This window comes from Girardinichthys multiradiatus, chromosome 18, assembly GCF_021462225.1.
Source record: "Girardinichthys multiradiatus isolate DD_20200921_A chromosome 18, DD_fGirMul_XY1, whole genome shotgun sequence".
In the NCBI taxonomy this organism is placed as follows: domain Eukaryota; kingdom Metazoa; phylum Chordata; class Actinopteri; order Cyprinodontiformes; family Goodeidae; genus Girardinichthys; species Girardinichthys multiradiatus.
The window spans coordinates 17298329-17315557 of NC_061810.1; the positions used below are offsets into that span (position 1 = coordinate 17298329).

The 17229-nt window shown below is 40.4% G+C and overlaps 2 protein-coding genes across 7 annotated transcripts in view; one reads left to right on the plus strand and one right to left on the minus strand.

The window, feature by feature from the left end:
* Nucleotides 1-8360, plus strand: part of LOC124884057 (clathrin heavy chain 1) — a 27667-nt gene extending 19307 nt beyond the window's left edge. For 4 of the 5 annotated variants that reach the window (XM_047391650.1, XM_047391652.1, XM_047391651.1 and 1 more), the window contains 2 exons: nt 6299-6374; nt 6788-8360. In XM_047391650.1, the coding sequence (XP_047247606.1) occupies nt 6299-6374; nt 6788-6918 (207 nt within the window). In that variant the 3' untranslated portion in view covers nt 6919-8360. Of the gene's footprint in view, nt 1-6151; nt 6190-6298; nt 6375-6787 lie in introns of all 5 variants that reach the window. The other variant, XM_047391654.1, reaches the window with a different exon arrangement.
* A 2278-nt stretch (nt 8361-10638) lies between these two features.
* cfap45 (cilia and flagella associated protein 45) lies at nt 10639-16256 on the minus strand. 2 transcript variants are annotated; one of them, XM_047391657.1, is made up of 12 exons: nt 16121-16256; nt 15872-15964; nt 13895-13986; nt 13597-13741; nt 13335-13505; nt 13063-13241; nt 12022-12151; nt 11790-11936; nt 11592-11705; nt 11306-11499; nt 11000-11224; nt 10639-10886 (listed from the first exon to the last, which is right to left on the minus strand). In XM_047391657.1, the coding sequence occupies exons 2-12, from the start codon at nt 15872-15874 to the stop codon at nt 10799-10801; spliced, it is 1488 nt and encodes a 495-aa protein (XP_047247613.1). In that variant the 5' UTR covers nt 15875-15964; nt 16121-16256; the 3' UTR covers nt 10639-10798. The 2 variants fall into 2 exon arrangements, with proteins under 2 accessions (XP_047247613.1, XP_047247611.1); XM_047391655.1 differs by having other exon boundaries at nt 15872-15986.
* Nucleotides 16257-17229: the final 973 nt, after the last annotated feature.

Here is a 17229-nt window from a genome sequence, read left to right on the forward strand (position 1 = left end):
CAACCCACCGACCCACAGTTCTCCTGAGTGGGGCTCTTCACAGCCAACCTCTAAGGCTCTGTTTGGAACGCTGGTGGTTGCTCAGACTTTCTTAATTCAGAGATGAAATGAGAATGGTCGTTAAATGAGATTAAAAGCAAGATAATGTGAGGAATTCCTCTATGTACATCAATATATTCATTATTAACTATCTCCATATTGTTTGCAAAATTATTTCCATGCCTTGAGCTTCTTCACATTTTGTTACATACAAACACAAACTATCACCCTACATTTAATTGGGATTTTATGTGGCTGACCAACACAAAGTAGTGCATATTTGTGAAGTGCAGCTGAGAGGCCCATGGTAAAACTGGATGAGCTGCACAGATCCACAGCTCAGGAAAGCTATTATTCGTGTAGTCCACAAATCTGCCCTGACGAACTGATAGAAGGCCAAAACAAAACTTGGCTGTAAGTCATGTAGGAGATGGCAAATGCGTCGAAGAAGCTGATCTAGTCAGATGAATCCAAACTTGAGCTTTTTGACCTACTTTTCAAAATGCGAAGTGTCGCGAAAAACGCTCCACATTACCTTGAATGTACACCCTCACGATGAAACATGGTGGTGGCAGCATCATGCTGTGGGGATGCTTCTCTTCAGTAGAGACATGATGGTGGGCTGGAGTTGGCGGATGGAGCTAAATAGTGCTGAAGTGGAAACCTGTTAGAAACTAAAGACTTGAAGCTGAGGCAGAAGTTCACCTTCCAGCAGGATAACAACCCTAAACACACAGCCAGAACTACAGTGGAATGCTGGGTATTAAATCATATTCATGTGTTAAAATTGGCCCAATCAAATCCAGGCGTAAAGCTCAGAGAATCTATGGCAAGATATACAGGTCCTTCTCAAAATATTAGCATATTGTGATAAAGTTCATTATTTTCCATAATGTCATGATGAAAATTTAACATTCATATATTTTAGATTCATTGCACACTAACTGAAATATTTCAGGTCTTTTATTGTCTTAATACGGATGATTTTGGCATACAGCTCATGAAAACCCAAAATTCCTATCTCACAAAATTAGCATATCATTAAAAGGGTCTCTAAACGAGCTATGAACCTAATCATCTGAATCAACGAGTTAACTCTAAACACCTGCAAAAGATTCCTGAGGCCTTTAAAACTCCCAGCCTGGTTCATCACTCAAAACCCCAATCATGGGTAAGACTGCCGACCTGACTGCTGTCCAGAAGGCCACTGTTGACACCCTCAAGCAAGAGGGTAAGACACAGAAAGAAATTTCTGAACGAATAGGCTGTTCCCAGAGTGCTGTATCAAGGCACCTCAGTGGGAAGTCTGTGGGAAGGAAAAAGTGTGGCAGAAAACGCTGCACAACGAGAAGAGGTGACCGGACCCTGAGGAAGATTGTGGAGAAGGGCCGATTCCAGACCTTGGGGGACCTGCGGAAGCAGTGGACTGAGTCTGGAGTAGAAACATCCAGAGCCACCGTGCACAGGCGTGTGCAGGAAATGGGCTACAGGTGCTGCATTCCCCAGTCCTGGGCTACAGAGAAGCAGCACTGGACTGTTGCTCAGTGGTCCAAAGTACTTTTTTCGGATGAAAGCAAATTCTGCATGTCATTCGGAAATCAAGGTGCCAGAGTCTGGAGGAAGACTGGGGAGAAGGAAATGCCAAAATGCCAGAAGTCCAGTGTCAAGTACCCACAGTCAGTGATGGTCTGGGGTGCCGTGTCAGCTGCTGGTGTTGGTCCACTGTGTTTTATCAAGGGCAGGGTCAATGCAGCTAGCTATCAGGAGATTTTGGAGCACTTCATGCTTCCATCTGCTGAAAAGCTTTATGGAGATGAAGATTTCATTTTTCAGCACGACCTGGCACCTGCTCACAAAACCACTGGTAAATGGTTGACTGACCATGGTATCACTGTGCTCAATTGGCCTGCCAACTCTCCTGACCTGAACCCCATAGAGAATCTGTGGGATATTGTGAAGAGAACGTTGAGAGACTCAAGACCCAACACTCTGGATGAGCTAAAGGCCGCTATCGAAGCATCCTGGGCCTCCATAAGACCTCAGCAGTGCCACAGGCTGATTGCCTCCATGCCACGCCGCATTGAAGCAGTCATTTCTGCAAAAGGATTCCCGACCAAGTATTGAGTGCATAACTGTACATGATTATTTGAAGGTTGACGTTTTTTGTATTAAAAACACTTTTCTTTTATTGGTCGGATGAAATATGCTAATTTTGTGAGATAGGAATTTTGGATTTTCATGAGCTGTATGCCAAAATCATCCGTATTAAGACAATAAAAGACCTGAAATATTTCAGTTAGTTTGCAATGAATCTAAAATATATGAATGTTAAATTTTCATCATGACATTATGGAAAATAATGAACTTTATCACAATATGCTAATATTTTGAGACGGACCTGTCGAGCAGCTGATCGCAGACCTGCTGTGCCTTAAATATTTAGGGACATCCCCTAAGATGGTTCTACAGAGTATTGATTTAGTGAGCTTGAACATATGCACACACCGCACTTTTCAGATATTAATTTGTAAAATAAAAATGAAAATCATGCATCTTTAACTTCTATTTTTACAATTACGCACAACTTTGTGTTGGTGTAAAAAATACAATCGTAGTAACACACACTGAAGTTCGTGGTTAGAATTTAGATGTTGAATGTTAGGAAGACCGCATGATGTCGGTTAACATTTAATAACACATCTCATTGATAATCTCAGATCAAACCAGTTGGATCTGACCTTTTTTAGTTCAAGCTGTATGTATGGCCCATCATTTAAAAAGTATCGAAACCTCTTTGTGACTTCATCAGTATTTACAGTGCCTTGCGAAAGTATTCGGCCCCCTTGAAATTTTCAACCTCTTGCCACATTTCAGGCTTCAAACGTAAAGATATAAAATTCAAATTTTTTGTGAAGAATCAACAAGTGGGACACAATCATGAAGTGGAATGAAATATATTGGATGTGTCAAACTTGTTTAACAAATAAAAAACTGAAAAGTGGGGCGTGCAATATTATTTGGCCCCCTTGCGTTAATACTTTGTAGCGCCACCCTTTACTGCAGTTACAGCTGCAAGTCGCTTGGGGCTTGTCTCTATCAGTTTTTTACATCGAGAGACTGAAATTCTTGCCCATTCTTCCTTGCAAAACAGCTCGAGCTCAGTGAGGTTGGATGGAGAGCGTTCATGAACAGCAGTCTTCAGCTCTTTCCACAGATTCTTGATTGGATTCAGGTCTGTACTTTGACTAGGCCATTCCAACACCTGGATACATTTATTTGTGAACCATTCCATTGTAGATTTGGCTTTATGTTTTGGATCATTGTCTTGTTGGAAGATAAATCTCCGTCCCAGTCTCAGGTCTCTTGCAGACTCCAACAAGTTTTCTTCCAGAATGGTCCTGTATTTGGCCCCATCCATCTTCCCATCAATTTTGACCATCTTCCCTGTCCCTGCTGATGAAAAGCAGGCCCAAACCATGATGCTGCCACCACCATGTTTGACAGTGGGGATGGTGTGTTCAGGGAGATGAGCTGTGTTGCTTTTACGCCAAACATATCGTTTTGCATTGTGGTCAAACAGTACGATTTTGGTTTCATCTGACCAGAGCACCTTCTTCCACATGTTTGGTGTGTCTCCAGGTGGCTTGTGGTAAACTTTAAAGGAGACTTTTTATGGATATCTTTGAGAAATGGCTTTCTTCTTGCCACTCTTCCATAAAGACCAGATTTGTGCAGTGTCCGACTGATTGTTGTCCTATGGACAGACTCTCCCACCTCAACTGTAGATCTCTGCAGTTCATCCAGAGTGATCATGGGCCTCTTGGCTGCATCTCTGATCAGTCTTCTCCTTGTTCCAGATGAAAGTTTAGAGGGACGGCCGGGTCTTGGTAGATTTACAGTGGTCTGATACTCCTTCCATTTCAATATGATTGCTTGCACAGTGCTCCTTGGGATGTTTAAAGCTTGGGAAATCTTTTTGTATCCAAATCCGGCTTTAAACTTCTCCACAGCATTTATACGGAGACTTGATTACACACAGGTGGATTCTATTTATCATCATCAGTCATTTGGGACAACATTGGATCGTTCAGAGATCCTCACTGAACTTCTGGAGTGAGTTTGCTGAACTGAAAGTAAAGGGGCTGAATAATATTGCACGCCCCTCTTTTCAGTTTTTTATTTGTTAAAAAAGTTTGACACATCCAATAAATTTCATTCCACTTCATGATTGTGTCCCACTTGTTGATTCTTCACAAAAAATTAGAATTTTATATCTTTATGTTTGAAGCCTGAAATGTGGCAAGAGGTTGAAAAGTTCAAGGGGGCCGAGTACTTTCGCAAGGCACTGTATGTTGATACCCTAGTCTTCCTGTAGTGAGAGCCAACCAACCGATGAAGCTGAGGGCCACATGCCCAAAATGAGGATTTGATTTTGTCTTTATAACATTTTGCTGTTTTGTGTTTCTGTGAGATCAGATTGTGGAGCCACACAGGGAAGACGGCTTTCCAAACAGCTTTCCTTAGCCGTGGGTGAAGAGTGCCTCTCTGGTTAGATCCCTCTCGTGTTGTCAGGTCCTCTCATTCAGAGTTACAGGTGGATTCGCTGACTTTTTAACACCACTCAGCTGCAGTCTGCTGTTAGCATCCCAAATTGGTTCATCATAACGTCACACACATCTTTTCTCATATTTGTTACTGTTAATGGTTATTTCCTGCTTGCATATAGTTATTGGGAATGGATGGGGCTATTAAATCTACATTTGGATATTGGTGCAGTAGTTTAGCCTGCAGCTAAGTGCGAGCCTAATTTCAGTGTTGAAGCCGCCACTAAGCCTATTTTTCCAGCAATTTGTTTCCCTGTACTATGTGGACTGCCTAATTTCCCTATGCTAATAAACAATGACATAAAATCCAAAATGGCACTGAAAGAGAAGTGTACTTTTAAAGACTCTGTGTACAGTACATCTCTTCAAATGACAGTTTAAATGTATGACGGCAAGAGGACGTGCATTTTGAGCGAGTTGGTGGGGGAAAAAAGTTGAAGAAGCATGCACCCTCTGCCTCCCACCCTCTGTAGCCGTCAGCAGCACTCTGACCAGGCTAAAAGATGTCGCCGCTGCCGCTTCTGGAAACCTTGACTTGGCTGAACAGAACCATCCCCTCCACCCTCTTTCACTCTCCTCCCACTGTAGCTTGCTCTCCTTCTGTCTTTCTCCTGCACCCTTCAAGAAGAAAAGAACTAAACTGCTGCTTCAGCATGTTTCTCAGCCCTTCTCTTGTCAAATGAAACTGCAGCCTGTATTTCCTCAACATAGCTTGCTTAACTAGATCGACCGTAGATGTTTGTCACGCTGTATGTAGAGAACTGAACCCAAACCCGTTGTAAGATGCTCTCCGGGACGATTCACTTGCAGCTTGATTCTCGCTTTCTTTTGTTCCTTCCCTGCTCGCCTGTTTCTGAGCTTTTTAATTGATTCTTCAGCACAAAAATGATAACCAGGTGGCTTAAACAAATTGTCATTTATATCAACTGGGTTTTTACTGGGGGGGGGGTGTTTCCCCCACATTCACTTGGAACAAAAACAGGACGTCTCATCTTTGCTTTTTACTTTTTAGCAAATGTTTAAATAATTCTTTTAAATATTCAGTGTTTTTTATGCTCCAACATTAATCAGGGACCCTGTGTCATTAATTGGAGTTTGGACTGTGAGCCAGACGTATGAAGTTCTTTTTATTTTATAGTTAGCAGAATATTTCAGTCATCCTCTAACAAAAAATGGGGGGAAACACTCATGTTTGCCTTAAAGTGTAATAAGGAGTTGGTTCTCTACATACTCATACATGTTCTGGGTGGCTGGATGGTGGGACCATTATTGCCCAATAGCTATTTGTCTTCGTCTTTCCTCCTAATTCCCTAACTGTTACCATACATAAATGGCCGTCCATCTGATAGACACCTGTAGTCCACATTGATTAGCCAGTAGCTTTGTAACTGTAGTTACTCCTCATGCCCTATGGAGGGCCTCCAACACATGAACAAGGTCTGCCTCCTGCAGCCTGTTCTTTTTATTGATTGATTTAAATCTGGACTGTATTGATCTTCGCCTGTCAGGAATGGTCCCATCTGTCAGCCAGTGAAATAACCCCGAGGTCAGTTTTGTTTTTGTTTTTTTTACAAAGTGGCGTCTCTGCCTATGCTCTATGGGAGCTCATCTCCGACTGTTTAACTGAAGTCTGACTCTGTAACGTTTTTCCACAGGTGGACAAACTCGAAGCCTCTGAGTCTCTGAGGAAACAGGAGGAGCAGGCCACGGAGTCCCAACCCATTGTTTACGGTAAAAACGGCACACTTTAACAGCAGTCATAATTTTGACAGTAGATTCGGAGTTCCTTTGCAGTCTGGCACATAATGGAAAAGTAAGGAATTTTAAGTATTTTCCATGTCTGGATTTGTATGGAAAATAGAGAACAAATGTTTATCAGACATTTTTTTCTGTCCAGTTGACTAAATGTTGTTGCTTCATCCATCCATTCACTTATGAATCTTCTTGCTGCCCATACTTCCATCCAGCCTGTCCACCATCTGTGCATCTGTCCATCCTTACCTTCATCCTTTTGTCCATCCTTCCTTTTTTCTATCATCCACCCATCCCTTTGTCCATCCTTTCATCCATCTGTTCTTATGTCTAACATGCATCCATCCACAGCCATGCAGGTTTTTAACAGTTACTTTTTGTTGCTGTTGCAGGTACACCTCAACTCATGCTGACAGCAGGGCCCAACATGGCCGTGCCTCCACAGCAGGCCTACGGCTACGGCTACACGGCCCCACCAGCCTACGGCCAGCCGCCACAGGCCAGCTTTGGTTACAGCATGTGAACAGCCCCGCCCCACACAATCTGACCTTCCATCTGTCCTCCCTTTGTGTTCCTCACCAGCTTCCCATGGTCTTCTACTCACTGCAAGGGCCACAAGCAAGCAACAGCCCACTCTTGTTTTGAGTTAATTTTTTTCCCCTTATTTTTTGATATGATCTTGTTTCAGGAGAAAATGTTCTACAGCACTGAAGGACTTTTTTTGTATTGTTTGAAAGTTGTTGGACCACCTGTTTTTCACATTCCATATTTATAACTACTTATGTAGACTTTTTTTGTTTTTCATGTTATTGTCTTGTTTTTTTTTATTGGTTTGTGCAGAAGTGGACTTGCTAAAGCTCAGCATTGAACCTTTGAAGTAGGTGGAGGAGCATTGGATTTTGCACTCATGAAGAAATTAATGTAGACAAGCTCTTACTTTTACTGTACTGAACATGTGAACAGCCTCCATTGTCTTGTCTGTAAATGCATTTCATTGTATATTCTGAGGAGAAAAAACGGTTACATATAATATTAAAAATTAAAGCCATTTCAATGGCTATAGCTAGAAACACTAAGTAATGATAGTTTATTCTGCACAGGCGTGTAGCTTTATGGAGTTTAAATGCATACAGACGTATGTCACTGTGTGACTGAGTGAGTGTGTGAGAGAGAAAGTGACCTGAGGGTCTAAACAAGACTTTGAAGCCTCCTCCCAGCCTCTGCGGGCCTGTTCACTCCATCCTCCTAGATGTTGGCTCTTCTTTGGTTCCATATATTGAGGTGACCTCTTGTGCCGTGTACAGTGCTTGTGTGAGACTGTATCTGTGTATGTGCAAGAACGAGGCCACGGCCACCCAAACCCCAGGGTCCCTAAGCGTACAGTGTGTGTGTGTGTGTATTTACTCTGAACCCTCCTCTTGCTGAGAGGTCTGTGTATGCCAGCTGTTGTGTTGTTTCCTTCGGTCACCGTTACCTTTCTTTTTTTGTTAGTTTTTTTTTTTTGCGTGTACAGATGTGAACATGACGAACTGAAAACTTCTAGCTGGAGATTGTACCTATCTGTCCCCCACCAACTCTTCCCTTTGTTAGTCTTTTTGGCAAAAAATAAACAAGGTGGAAGAAGTGGGGCGGGTGGACCCCGTGGTGTTCTAATGACGGTTTAAATGAAGATCCATAACACTTGTAGGTTGTGTGTTTAGATTAAGATGAAGAAAAAAAGATGGCTCTTTTGTCAAGAAGGGTCAGGAGTCAGAGCCTGTTATTGATGTACTTAACTTCCTTCCCTGCTTAAAGCTGTGTGTGTAAAGTGTCATCCTAACCCTAACATAAGTTTGATTCCTTTCTGTTGTCATGCATAATAGTAATTAAGGGGATCTGTCATTGATACATGGAAGATTATGACCCAACTGAAAGGGAAGTACCATCCCAAATAAAAATGGAAATTAGACTCCACTTTTGTGTGTACATGAAGCAGCAATTGGTCGACTTATTTCGGTAATGAAGGGGCATCACCTATCAGGTTTTTCTTGGCCAAATCCAATTTCAAGGCTTTCTTTAAATTATTTTTACATACAAATTTGTGTAAACTTTCAATACAAGTAAATGTAACAGAAGAAAGGTGCTGCAGCTTTTAACAGGTTTTACAGAAAAACCATTTTGTCCAAGTTAAATAACACATTTGAAACAAAGGCTAACCATATTGCTTCACTATTTGGCTCAATGGTAAAATAATCACTAAATAAAATAAGTCCAATGTTTTAATGAATAACATGATCAAAAAATAACAATATACTCAAGTCAAACTCCAAAGAAAATTAGTCCAACATGTCTGAGCACCATTTGAATGCAGAGGTATTCTCGACAGCTGCAGCTAAAGATCATCATCTCCACATTTTAGTATGCATAACAAAACATCCTGGAGAAATCTTTAAGGTGTGGAGGTGGTGAGGTCGTTCCACAAATAACACACGGCCAGACCTTTTGAAACTTTTAAAGTGAGCAAAAACATTTTTGCATTTGGAGTAGGTGTGTTTGAACTAGTTTGCCACCTGGATTTGCAAAGATGTTACAATGGTAAGAGCAGTAGGAACCTTGCAGCACCCAAGAGCAAGGGGCAGGTAGCCCCAGGCAGACAGAGCAGCCATTCGCCCAACTAGGAGGCAGGGCAGCGCATGGAAGGAAGCAGGGGTACTGAACCACCCGACCCCATGCAGCTCAAGCCTGCATAAAATCGGTGGCAGATGGAAGACAAGCTGCTTGATTCTGGACAGTTTGTAAACTCCAGTGAGAACTGAAGAGTTTACAAATCTTACCCCAAATACAGACTATAACAATTCTCAAGGTGAGAGGTCATAAAAGCATGAATAACCTCAAGAAAATGAAGAAATTACAAGATTTTTTAGATCGTGTCTCAAAGCTTTATCTGATTTTCTACTAAACTTAAGACAAAATAGCATCTGCTCCATAGTTGTGTTCACTCACCGAAAAATTGAAATGTTTGTGTTTAAACCAGAATCTGGATTTTTCAGCATTTGTCCTGCTGATAAAGTCTAAATTGACCCATCTTTCCCACTGATTGATTGCTGCATCACTATAGTACATAGGTGCTTCTCAGTAAATTACAATCACCTCAAAAAGTTATTCATCTTCTATACAGCTTATTCCATAGTGGGTTGCAGGGAAGCTGTTTCCTATCTCCAGCAGTCTATGGGCGAGAGGCAGGGTACACCCTGGACAGGTCGCCAGGGTGTACCCAGAGGGCAACACAGAGATACACTGGACAAACAACCACACACACCTAAGGGCAATTTAGAGAGACCAGTTTACCTAACAGTCATGTTTTTGGACTGTGGGAGGAAGCTGGAATACCCTGAGTCATACCCAGGACCTACTTGCTGCAAGGCAAAAGTGCTACCAACTGTGCCACCGTGCAGCCCTCAAAAAGCTATTTCAATTCATAATGTTACATTCAAAGATTGAGTTCACATAGTGATTATAGTTGAAATGTTTATCTCTGGTTGCCCTGTGATGGATTGGTGACCTGTCCGGGTGGACCCTGCCTCCCGCCCGTAGACTGCTGGAGGTAGGCACCAGCTCCCCCCGTGACCCACTGTGGAATAAGCGGTATAGAAGATGAATGAATGTTTATTTCTGTTGAGTCAGAGGATCATAACTTGCAACTAATGAAAAGCTCAAATTCTGTTTTACAGAAAATCTGAATATTACATAAGTAAAAGAGGGATTTTTATTGCAGAAATATGGGCCTCAGTTGTTCAGAATTGCATGAATTACTGTATCAATACGTTGTTGGATGGTGGTGATCAGCTTGTGGTTCTTCTGAGGTGTTAAGAAAGATCGGGTTACTTTGACAGCATTGCTGGTGTCTCAATTTCGTCTTTACAATACTCCATGGATTCTCTGTGAGGTTTAGTTCAAGTTGTGTGGCCAATCAAGCCCAGTGATACCACCATCAATAAAGTAGGTATCTTTGGTTATACCTGTTGCTTGTGCAACTCTTTCTACCACAGTTTTTCCTTCCGCTAAACTTTTGTGGCCTACCTTGCCTGTGGAGGGTGTCAGTGACTGTCTGCTGGACAAGTGTCTTCCCTATGATTGTGTTGACCAGAACATGGTCATAACTCGGTCTAATGTAATATTCAAATTTTCTGAGACACTAATTTGTGGTTTTCATTTACCTTTAAGCCAAAACCATTACAATTAACAGAAAAAAGCTTTAAATATATCACTGTGTGTTATGAATCTTTATGTTTTACTTGTTGAACACAAATAGACAGAAATTAATGAACCTTTCCATGAAACTTATACTTATTAAGATGCAGTTGTACATGCTTAAAAAAAGAATTTCTAAAACATGTTTGTTCTGAAATGGCTCTGAATGAACCTCAGACCTTTACAGTATTGAAATCCGTGATTGTTTTCCGGGCCTTCCGTTCCACCTGAATGCAGTATTTTTCAGAGATCCCTGTAGCCCTGCACACATTCATAGGAATATCAGATTCAGCAATGAAATATACACTTGTCTCGCAGACAGAAAAGCACATGAAACAGCACATGGGGTTAAACTGTGTCCAAGACAAACTCACTTGAGCTCTTTGAGTTTCTTTTCTTTGATTTCACTCAGCCGCATTCGTCTCTGTCTCTCTTCCTCAATCAGCCTATCAGCCTCCTTGAACTTTTCTCTGCGCTTGGCGAGAGCTGAGAGCTCTAGTTCCTTCACCTGCTGGCGGAGGGTCTCTGCGTGATGGAACGCTTTCTGAAGCTGCTTCTCCTTCAGCTCCTTCTCCTTGGCCAATGCTTCCTGCTGAGTTCTGTGGAAACAAGTGTAGCAGCAACTGAGAAGCATTTAAAAAGTACTTTTGGCTGTGAAAAAAATTAATCTGATTACTTACTTCAGAACCCTCTCAAGCACAGCCTTCTCCCGGTTGGCCTCCATCGACAGGCAGTGCTCCTTGATTTTAACCTGCTCCAAGCGAGCTGCCTTCAGAGTGGCTTCTTCGTGGGCTTTCTTTGCAGCCAACTCTCTCTGCTTCATCCTCCATTGTCTGTCTTTGATCTCCTGGTTCCTTCGAGCACGGATCTCGTCCTTCCAAATCCAAAAGAAATATGTTTTAAATAGATGTTTTTAGCCTTAAAAGCTGCTGGGTGCTCACAGTGTGCAGATCCCACGTTGCTGACCTGCTCAGCCTTGTAGTCTTTTGCTCTTTCTTGCTGGGCCCTCAGCTGAGCAATCTCCAGCTCTTTGTCCTTCTTGATTTGTTTTTGCACTGCTTCATATTCTGCCTCCCGGTCCTGTCATGAAAACATCGAAAAGATATAGGTGATCACTGGACACATGATGTGAATATTTTGCAGATTGTCTTGTTTGTTTTTGACCAGTTTCTTTTGGAGGTATTCCATAGTTCTCATGTCAGCCAGCTTCTCTTCTTCTAGCCGCATCTCCTTGGCCCGCACAACCTCAGAATTAATGCGCATGATCTCCTCCTGCATAAGCTGCTGCTCCATCTTCTTCTTCTCCTTGGCCTGGAAAAAGACAAGCATTTTGGTCGCATAATTTGTCTGAGCTTTACCTGCTTCAGTGAAATGGAACTGTGTCTTCTATCAGCACCTTGAGATCTTCCAGGTCCATTCTCTCCTGGTCCTTGTGTATCTGTTCTTTTTCAACCTGTTTCATTGTGTCTTGAATTAGTTTTTCCTGCTCACGTTGTTGGATCTGGTTGTTAATTTGCTCCTGTCCTCTAAAATATGATACAAAAATATAAGCAGTTCTAGCAGATCAAACTAATTTGTATAGTTGTTCCCTCTGTAGTCTGAAAATATATGCAATGTGATTAAAATGTGAATTATGTTTTAGCAATCCTTCATATGAATACAGCGTGTTGCAAAAGTATTCTTACCTCTCGGAAAATAACCCAACTTAATTGGACAACTATTGGGAACAACGATTTTCAAGTCTCTCCACAAATTCTCATTTAGATTTAGGCCTGGACTTTGGCTGGGCCATTCTGACATATTAATATGCTTTGATCTAAACCAGTGGTTCTCAAGCTGTTTATAGCCATTACCACCTAGTAAATAATAAGTTGTTCAAGGAGCACCATACTGAAAGGCATTAAAGAAGATAAGTACAACAGGATGTGGACTTTTTCACGTGTTTTGTCCTAAAAACACAATAGTTCTTATTTATCACCACATTTAGTTGAGGAGTGGATTTTATTTCTGCACTTTATTTTCACCTAGAAGTGAACATTTCCACCATCAAAGTAAAGAAAACTTCAACTCTGTCCAGCCACAATTGTTTCTGTTGAATCCACACATCGTGATGCCTCCTCCACCATGTTTCACCATGTCTATGGTGATGTGCAGTATTAGTCTACATATAGCATTTTGCATCTTGGCTGAAAAATTCTGTTTTGGTATCAACTGACCATAACCGCTTTTTCTACATATTAGCTGTATCCTCTACATGGGGTATGCTTCAAATCACACCTGTGCATTACTTTGAGTTGGTCTGTCACATGAGAGTCCAATAAAAAAGTTGAGGTTTGTGGTTTTTACATGACAGAAATTAGAAATGAAATGCTTTTGCAAGGCACTGTTTATATTTCTAAGAGAAATAAAATGCTGTATGTGTGTGCTCCTTTTTTACTTAATCCTCTGCTGTTTGCGCAGCTCATCAATCTTCTCTATTGTCTTCAAAGCTTTGCAGCGCTCCACCTCCATCATGATGTCCAAACGCTTCTCCTCCTCATCCAGCTTGGTCCGGATCTCTTTCTTTTCCTGAATCTGATCATCCCATGTGGCTTGACACTTAGCACCCAGGATCAGCTGAACAACGCACAAACAGAAGTACTGACATAAACCAGGAAACCTTCCTTTCATTTAACTTTTCAGATACATAAGTCTACGCCTGCCTCGTACTTGATTTAGCTTTTTTACTTCATCCTCCTGCTCCATCCTTAAAGCACTGGCTCGATCAGTTATGAGCTGTGCACGCTTCTGGGCATCCAGCTCCAGCTCGGTTAATGCTGGGTTTTGTTTGCGAGACAGGTCTATATCCTGGAGTTGATGCTTTCTTACTTCAGCAGCTTTCTAGATCAGAACCAGATAGGGAAACAGTAAAGCCCTGACCTTTAACTGGAATGCCGTTTTTTTTTTCTTTTATGAAACTGATATTGTTTACTGTTTTTTCCTCTTTCTGCTTCTCGTGAGCTTGCTTTAGGGCATCTCTCTCTTCCTTGACACCAATCTGAGATTCTGAGATTATCCTTTTAAACTCAGATGATGGAAGAACAATGGATTCTCTTGAACGGTCTTTCCGTGGAATCCTGGAAGTATCATGGGAATTATTTGTGTGTGTGTGTATATATATATATATATATATATATATGCAAACTATATGTGTGACTGCATCATCACTCTTCCACAATCAAGCCATCTGTCATTATGCAGCTCATGTGAGAGACATCTGAAGCCCTGACCTGATAGTTCGGACTAAGTCTTTGCTGATGATCTGAATGGTCTCACGTTCTTTGTTTGACTCCTTTGCTTCGCTGTTCTTCTGCATGTTCAACTGTGAAGACAAATAGATAAATGTTCCGTGGCAGTAGCTCACAAAACTACACAGAAAGTGCGATCTCTCCACCTTTTCAACTGTGATCTTATTTTTAAAAGGCTTGAAATGCTATTTAAAATATCCATAAAAATAAAATGCAGGCATCTGGAAATCACTTTGATTCAGTTTTCATTTGAAATATATAAAACAAAATGTCACAACTAAGTACAGATACACCAATCAATCAATCAGAGATTGGATTTTTGATTTGCAGTTCAAATAATAAATATTCAGATTTTTTCCCTACACATAAAATGCACCAAGAACTTCTAACATTTTCAGTCTAGAAATGCATCAACCAAAATCTTAATAAACTTTGAGAGTTTAAGAAAAATCAGATAACGTTTCGGGAAATGTGCTTTGGTGCATAAATGCGGATAATCCAATACTTTCTTAATATTTTGTTGGGTTCAAAATTATTACTTCTATCAAAGAACATGCCGCAACTTTTTTCTCTTTTACTTGTTATAATCCTTAGAAAAAAAATCAGAATTGGTAGATTAGGCCTAAGAGAAAACCAAAAAATGAAAATGTCTGATCAATGGATGGAATATAAGATATTTAAATGTATCTTGGCCTGCAAGCATATATTTGAGTGTCTATATTTACTACTAACTAGAAAAAAATCACCTGTGTTTCAAACAAGCCTTTCTTCTCCTCTTTTTCTCCTATTATTACATTCAAACTGTGTTGCTAAACCTTTAAAAGTTTACAATTGTAACTATTTTTTGTTATTGCTTTTTGCTTGTATATTATACCCAAAGACTCTCTGAATGGAGAGAGTTACCCTCTGAAACATTTTGCAGCCCTCAAATTTACAAGGAGATTTTTTTTAAGTCACAGTTTCAGTTTTAGTATTTGTTGTGTTATCTTTGGGACAACAGATTTGTAGGTGACTGTAATGCACCTTTATCCCTTATCCTCTGTCGCAATTGTTGTCCTGTAATACCGACTATACTAAATATTACTTAAACGAAACAGCAGGTCAAACTTGGTTACAATATTTGTCTCATATGATACTTTTATGATGGTAAGGAAATCAAACATGGCTCTTTCATCATAATGATTGTGGTTAAACTCCATCAAGTAAAGAAAACTCGTATCAGAATATGTTTATCTTGGCACTTTACTCAGGTAAATCTGGCGTGAAAAAACTGATGAATATGTGGAAAAGCACTCAATAACTACTTTTAAACACAGTGGCGTATCTGTGATGCTGTGGGTCTGTTTCAAATCTCACTAGATTCTGTGGCTTCATGAACTCTTTAAAACATCAGGACAATAAAAAAAAATCTGGTGGCCCCTGCAAGAAAGCTAAAAAAAAAACTACATCTGTCAGCAAACTGATCCAAAACATATCCAAGTAAGACACAAAATAAACCTTTTTTGGCCATCTTCGTAGCCGGACTTAAATCATGAAGAAAAGCTGAAACGAGAGCATTCAGGACAACCTAAACAGATTATTCACAGAGGAATGAAAAAAGATCCTTTGTGAATGCCCCAACCAAGAAAACTGACTACATACTTTCCTATTCTCAAAAGGGGGTTATAAGTATTACTAACAGGAGTGACAATAATTGTGGAAAACCAATAATTTTATAGCTGTGAAATTATGCTCCTGCAATAAAATATTAACTGAAGACATAGTTGGGGCGGGCTGCAATGTATTCTTGTATGTGCATTTTTGCTGCAACTGAACATTTGTATCCAGACTGATTTACAGCTGAAATTTCCCTCAGTAGAGAGGAATGTTGTTTCTCAAAGTTTTGATTCAAGAATGATCTGAATTTTTTTTTTTTTAAAGACAGCTGAAGTCTGACCTTTAGGTCAATGTGGCTCTCACCATTTTGTGGATGTCAGGGTCTCCTTCACCTGGGATTTGGGGCCCAACATGTGGTACCAGCCCACTTAAGATCTCGTCCCAGAAGACTTGGAGCTGGACGCAAGATTAAGAATAACTCGAGAAAACAAAAATCGATCAGGATTTGGGTTATTATGGCAATGAGATGGACACGGTAGCTGCTACTTTATCCTATAGAGCAAAGGTGACAAATTCAGGGGAAATAAATATAAATGTTGCTGCAGAACTTACCACAACAGCGAAGGCTTATCTTCTCTGTTTCCTAACTAGCCTACATTTGTAAAAGATAGGAATACAACCTTCTGGATATCCAGATGCTTTCTCTACGTACGTTTCCATATGTTTGTTGTCGGTTGCTATAGAAACAAAATGCGGTTAGTAAAAGGGGGAGGGGCACACCACCGGAGGAGACTTAGAAGCTCATTATAAGTCCTCTCTGTTTAATTACATTACAGGAGCTTTCTGTGATGATGTTCTTCCTTAAATGTCAGGAATCCTTATTTGTCAGAATGTCTTAAAGAATATGTTTTTTGTTCTGTGGGTTGAAACGATTTGAACATGTCTTTAATGTAATCAGGCGAGTTGTTTTGTTCATGGAAACAAAGATTCTTGATATTTAAAAAAAACCATATTTAGAAAAATCCCCACATAGAATCTATTATTTCTGTGCTTCATGACAGAGAAGCCAGCTGTGAAACCACAACGCATATAGCAGCCGAACTGACGCTGGATATCAGTCTCCGCTCCGCTGCGAAGCCTAGATGTGCGCCCAGAAGCATGCGCGGAAAAGCCAGTGACAAATGCGGAAGTCAGACCAAAACAACAAATCTTGTGGAAGTTAGAACAGTTTAAACTGCTTCACTTTACTTTTTTTTTTTGTTTGTTTGTTTTTTTGCATTTAGATATTTTCAGAAGTCTTGTCCTAAAATGGGTGAGTACACTGAGAACAGAGAAGCTACATTTTTCGCTTATTTTGGTGTTTTTAACGTTTAATCGTTAGGTTTTGATTACCTAAGTTAATGTGTATAGCACAGTAATTGATCTTATGTGTACAACACACACACACACACACACACACACACACACACACACACACACACACACACACAAACACACATAGGGTTATAAATATATTAGAGAGAGGTCTTTAAGAAAGTCCGGGCTGCCTTTAATGAATTATTTGGAAAATTCGGATGTTGTGTTATTTATATTTTAATTTATAAGTGTTATTTACAAAATTGCAAGATACAACTTCATGTTGTAAACTAGCGCAAGATTTCACAATATAATATTAAGATTCGCCAAAACATGAAATCAGTTAAGATAAATTTATTGATGTT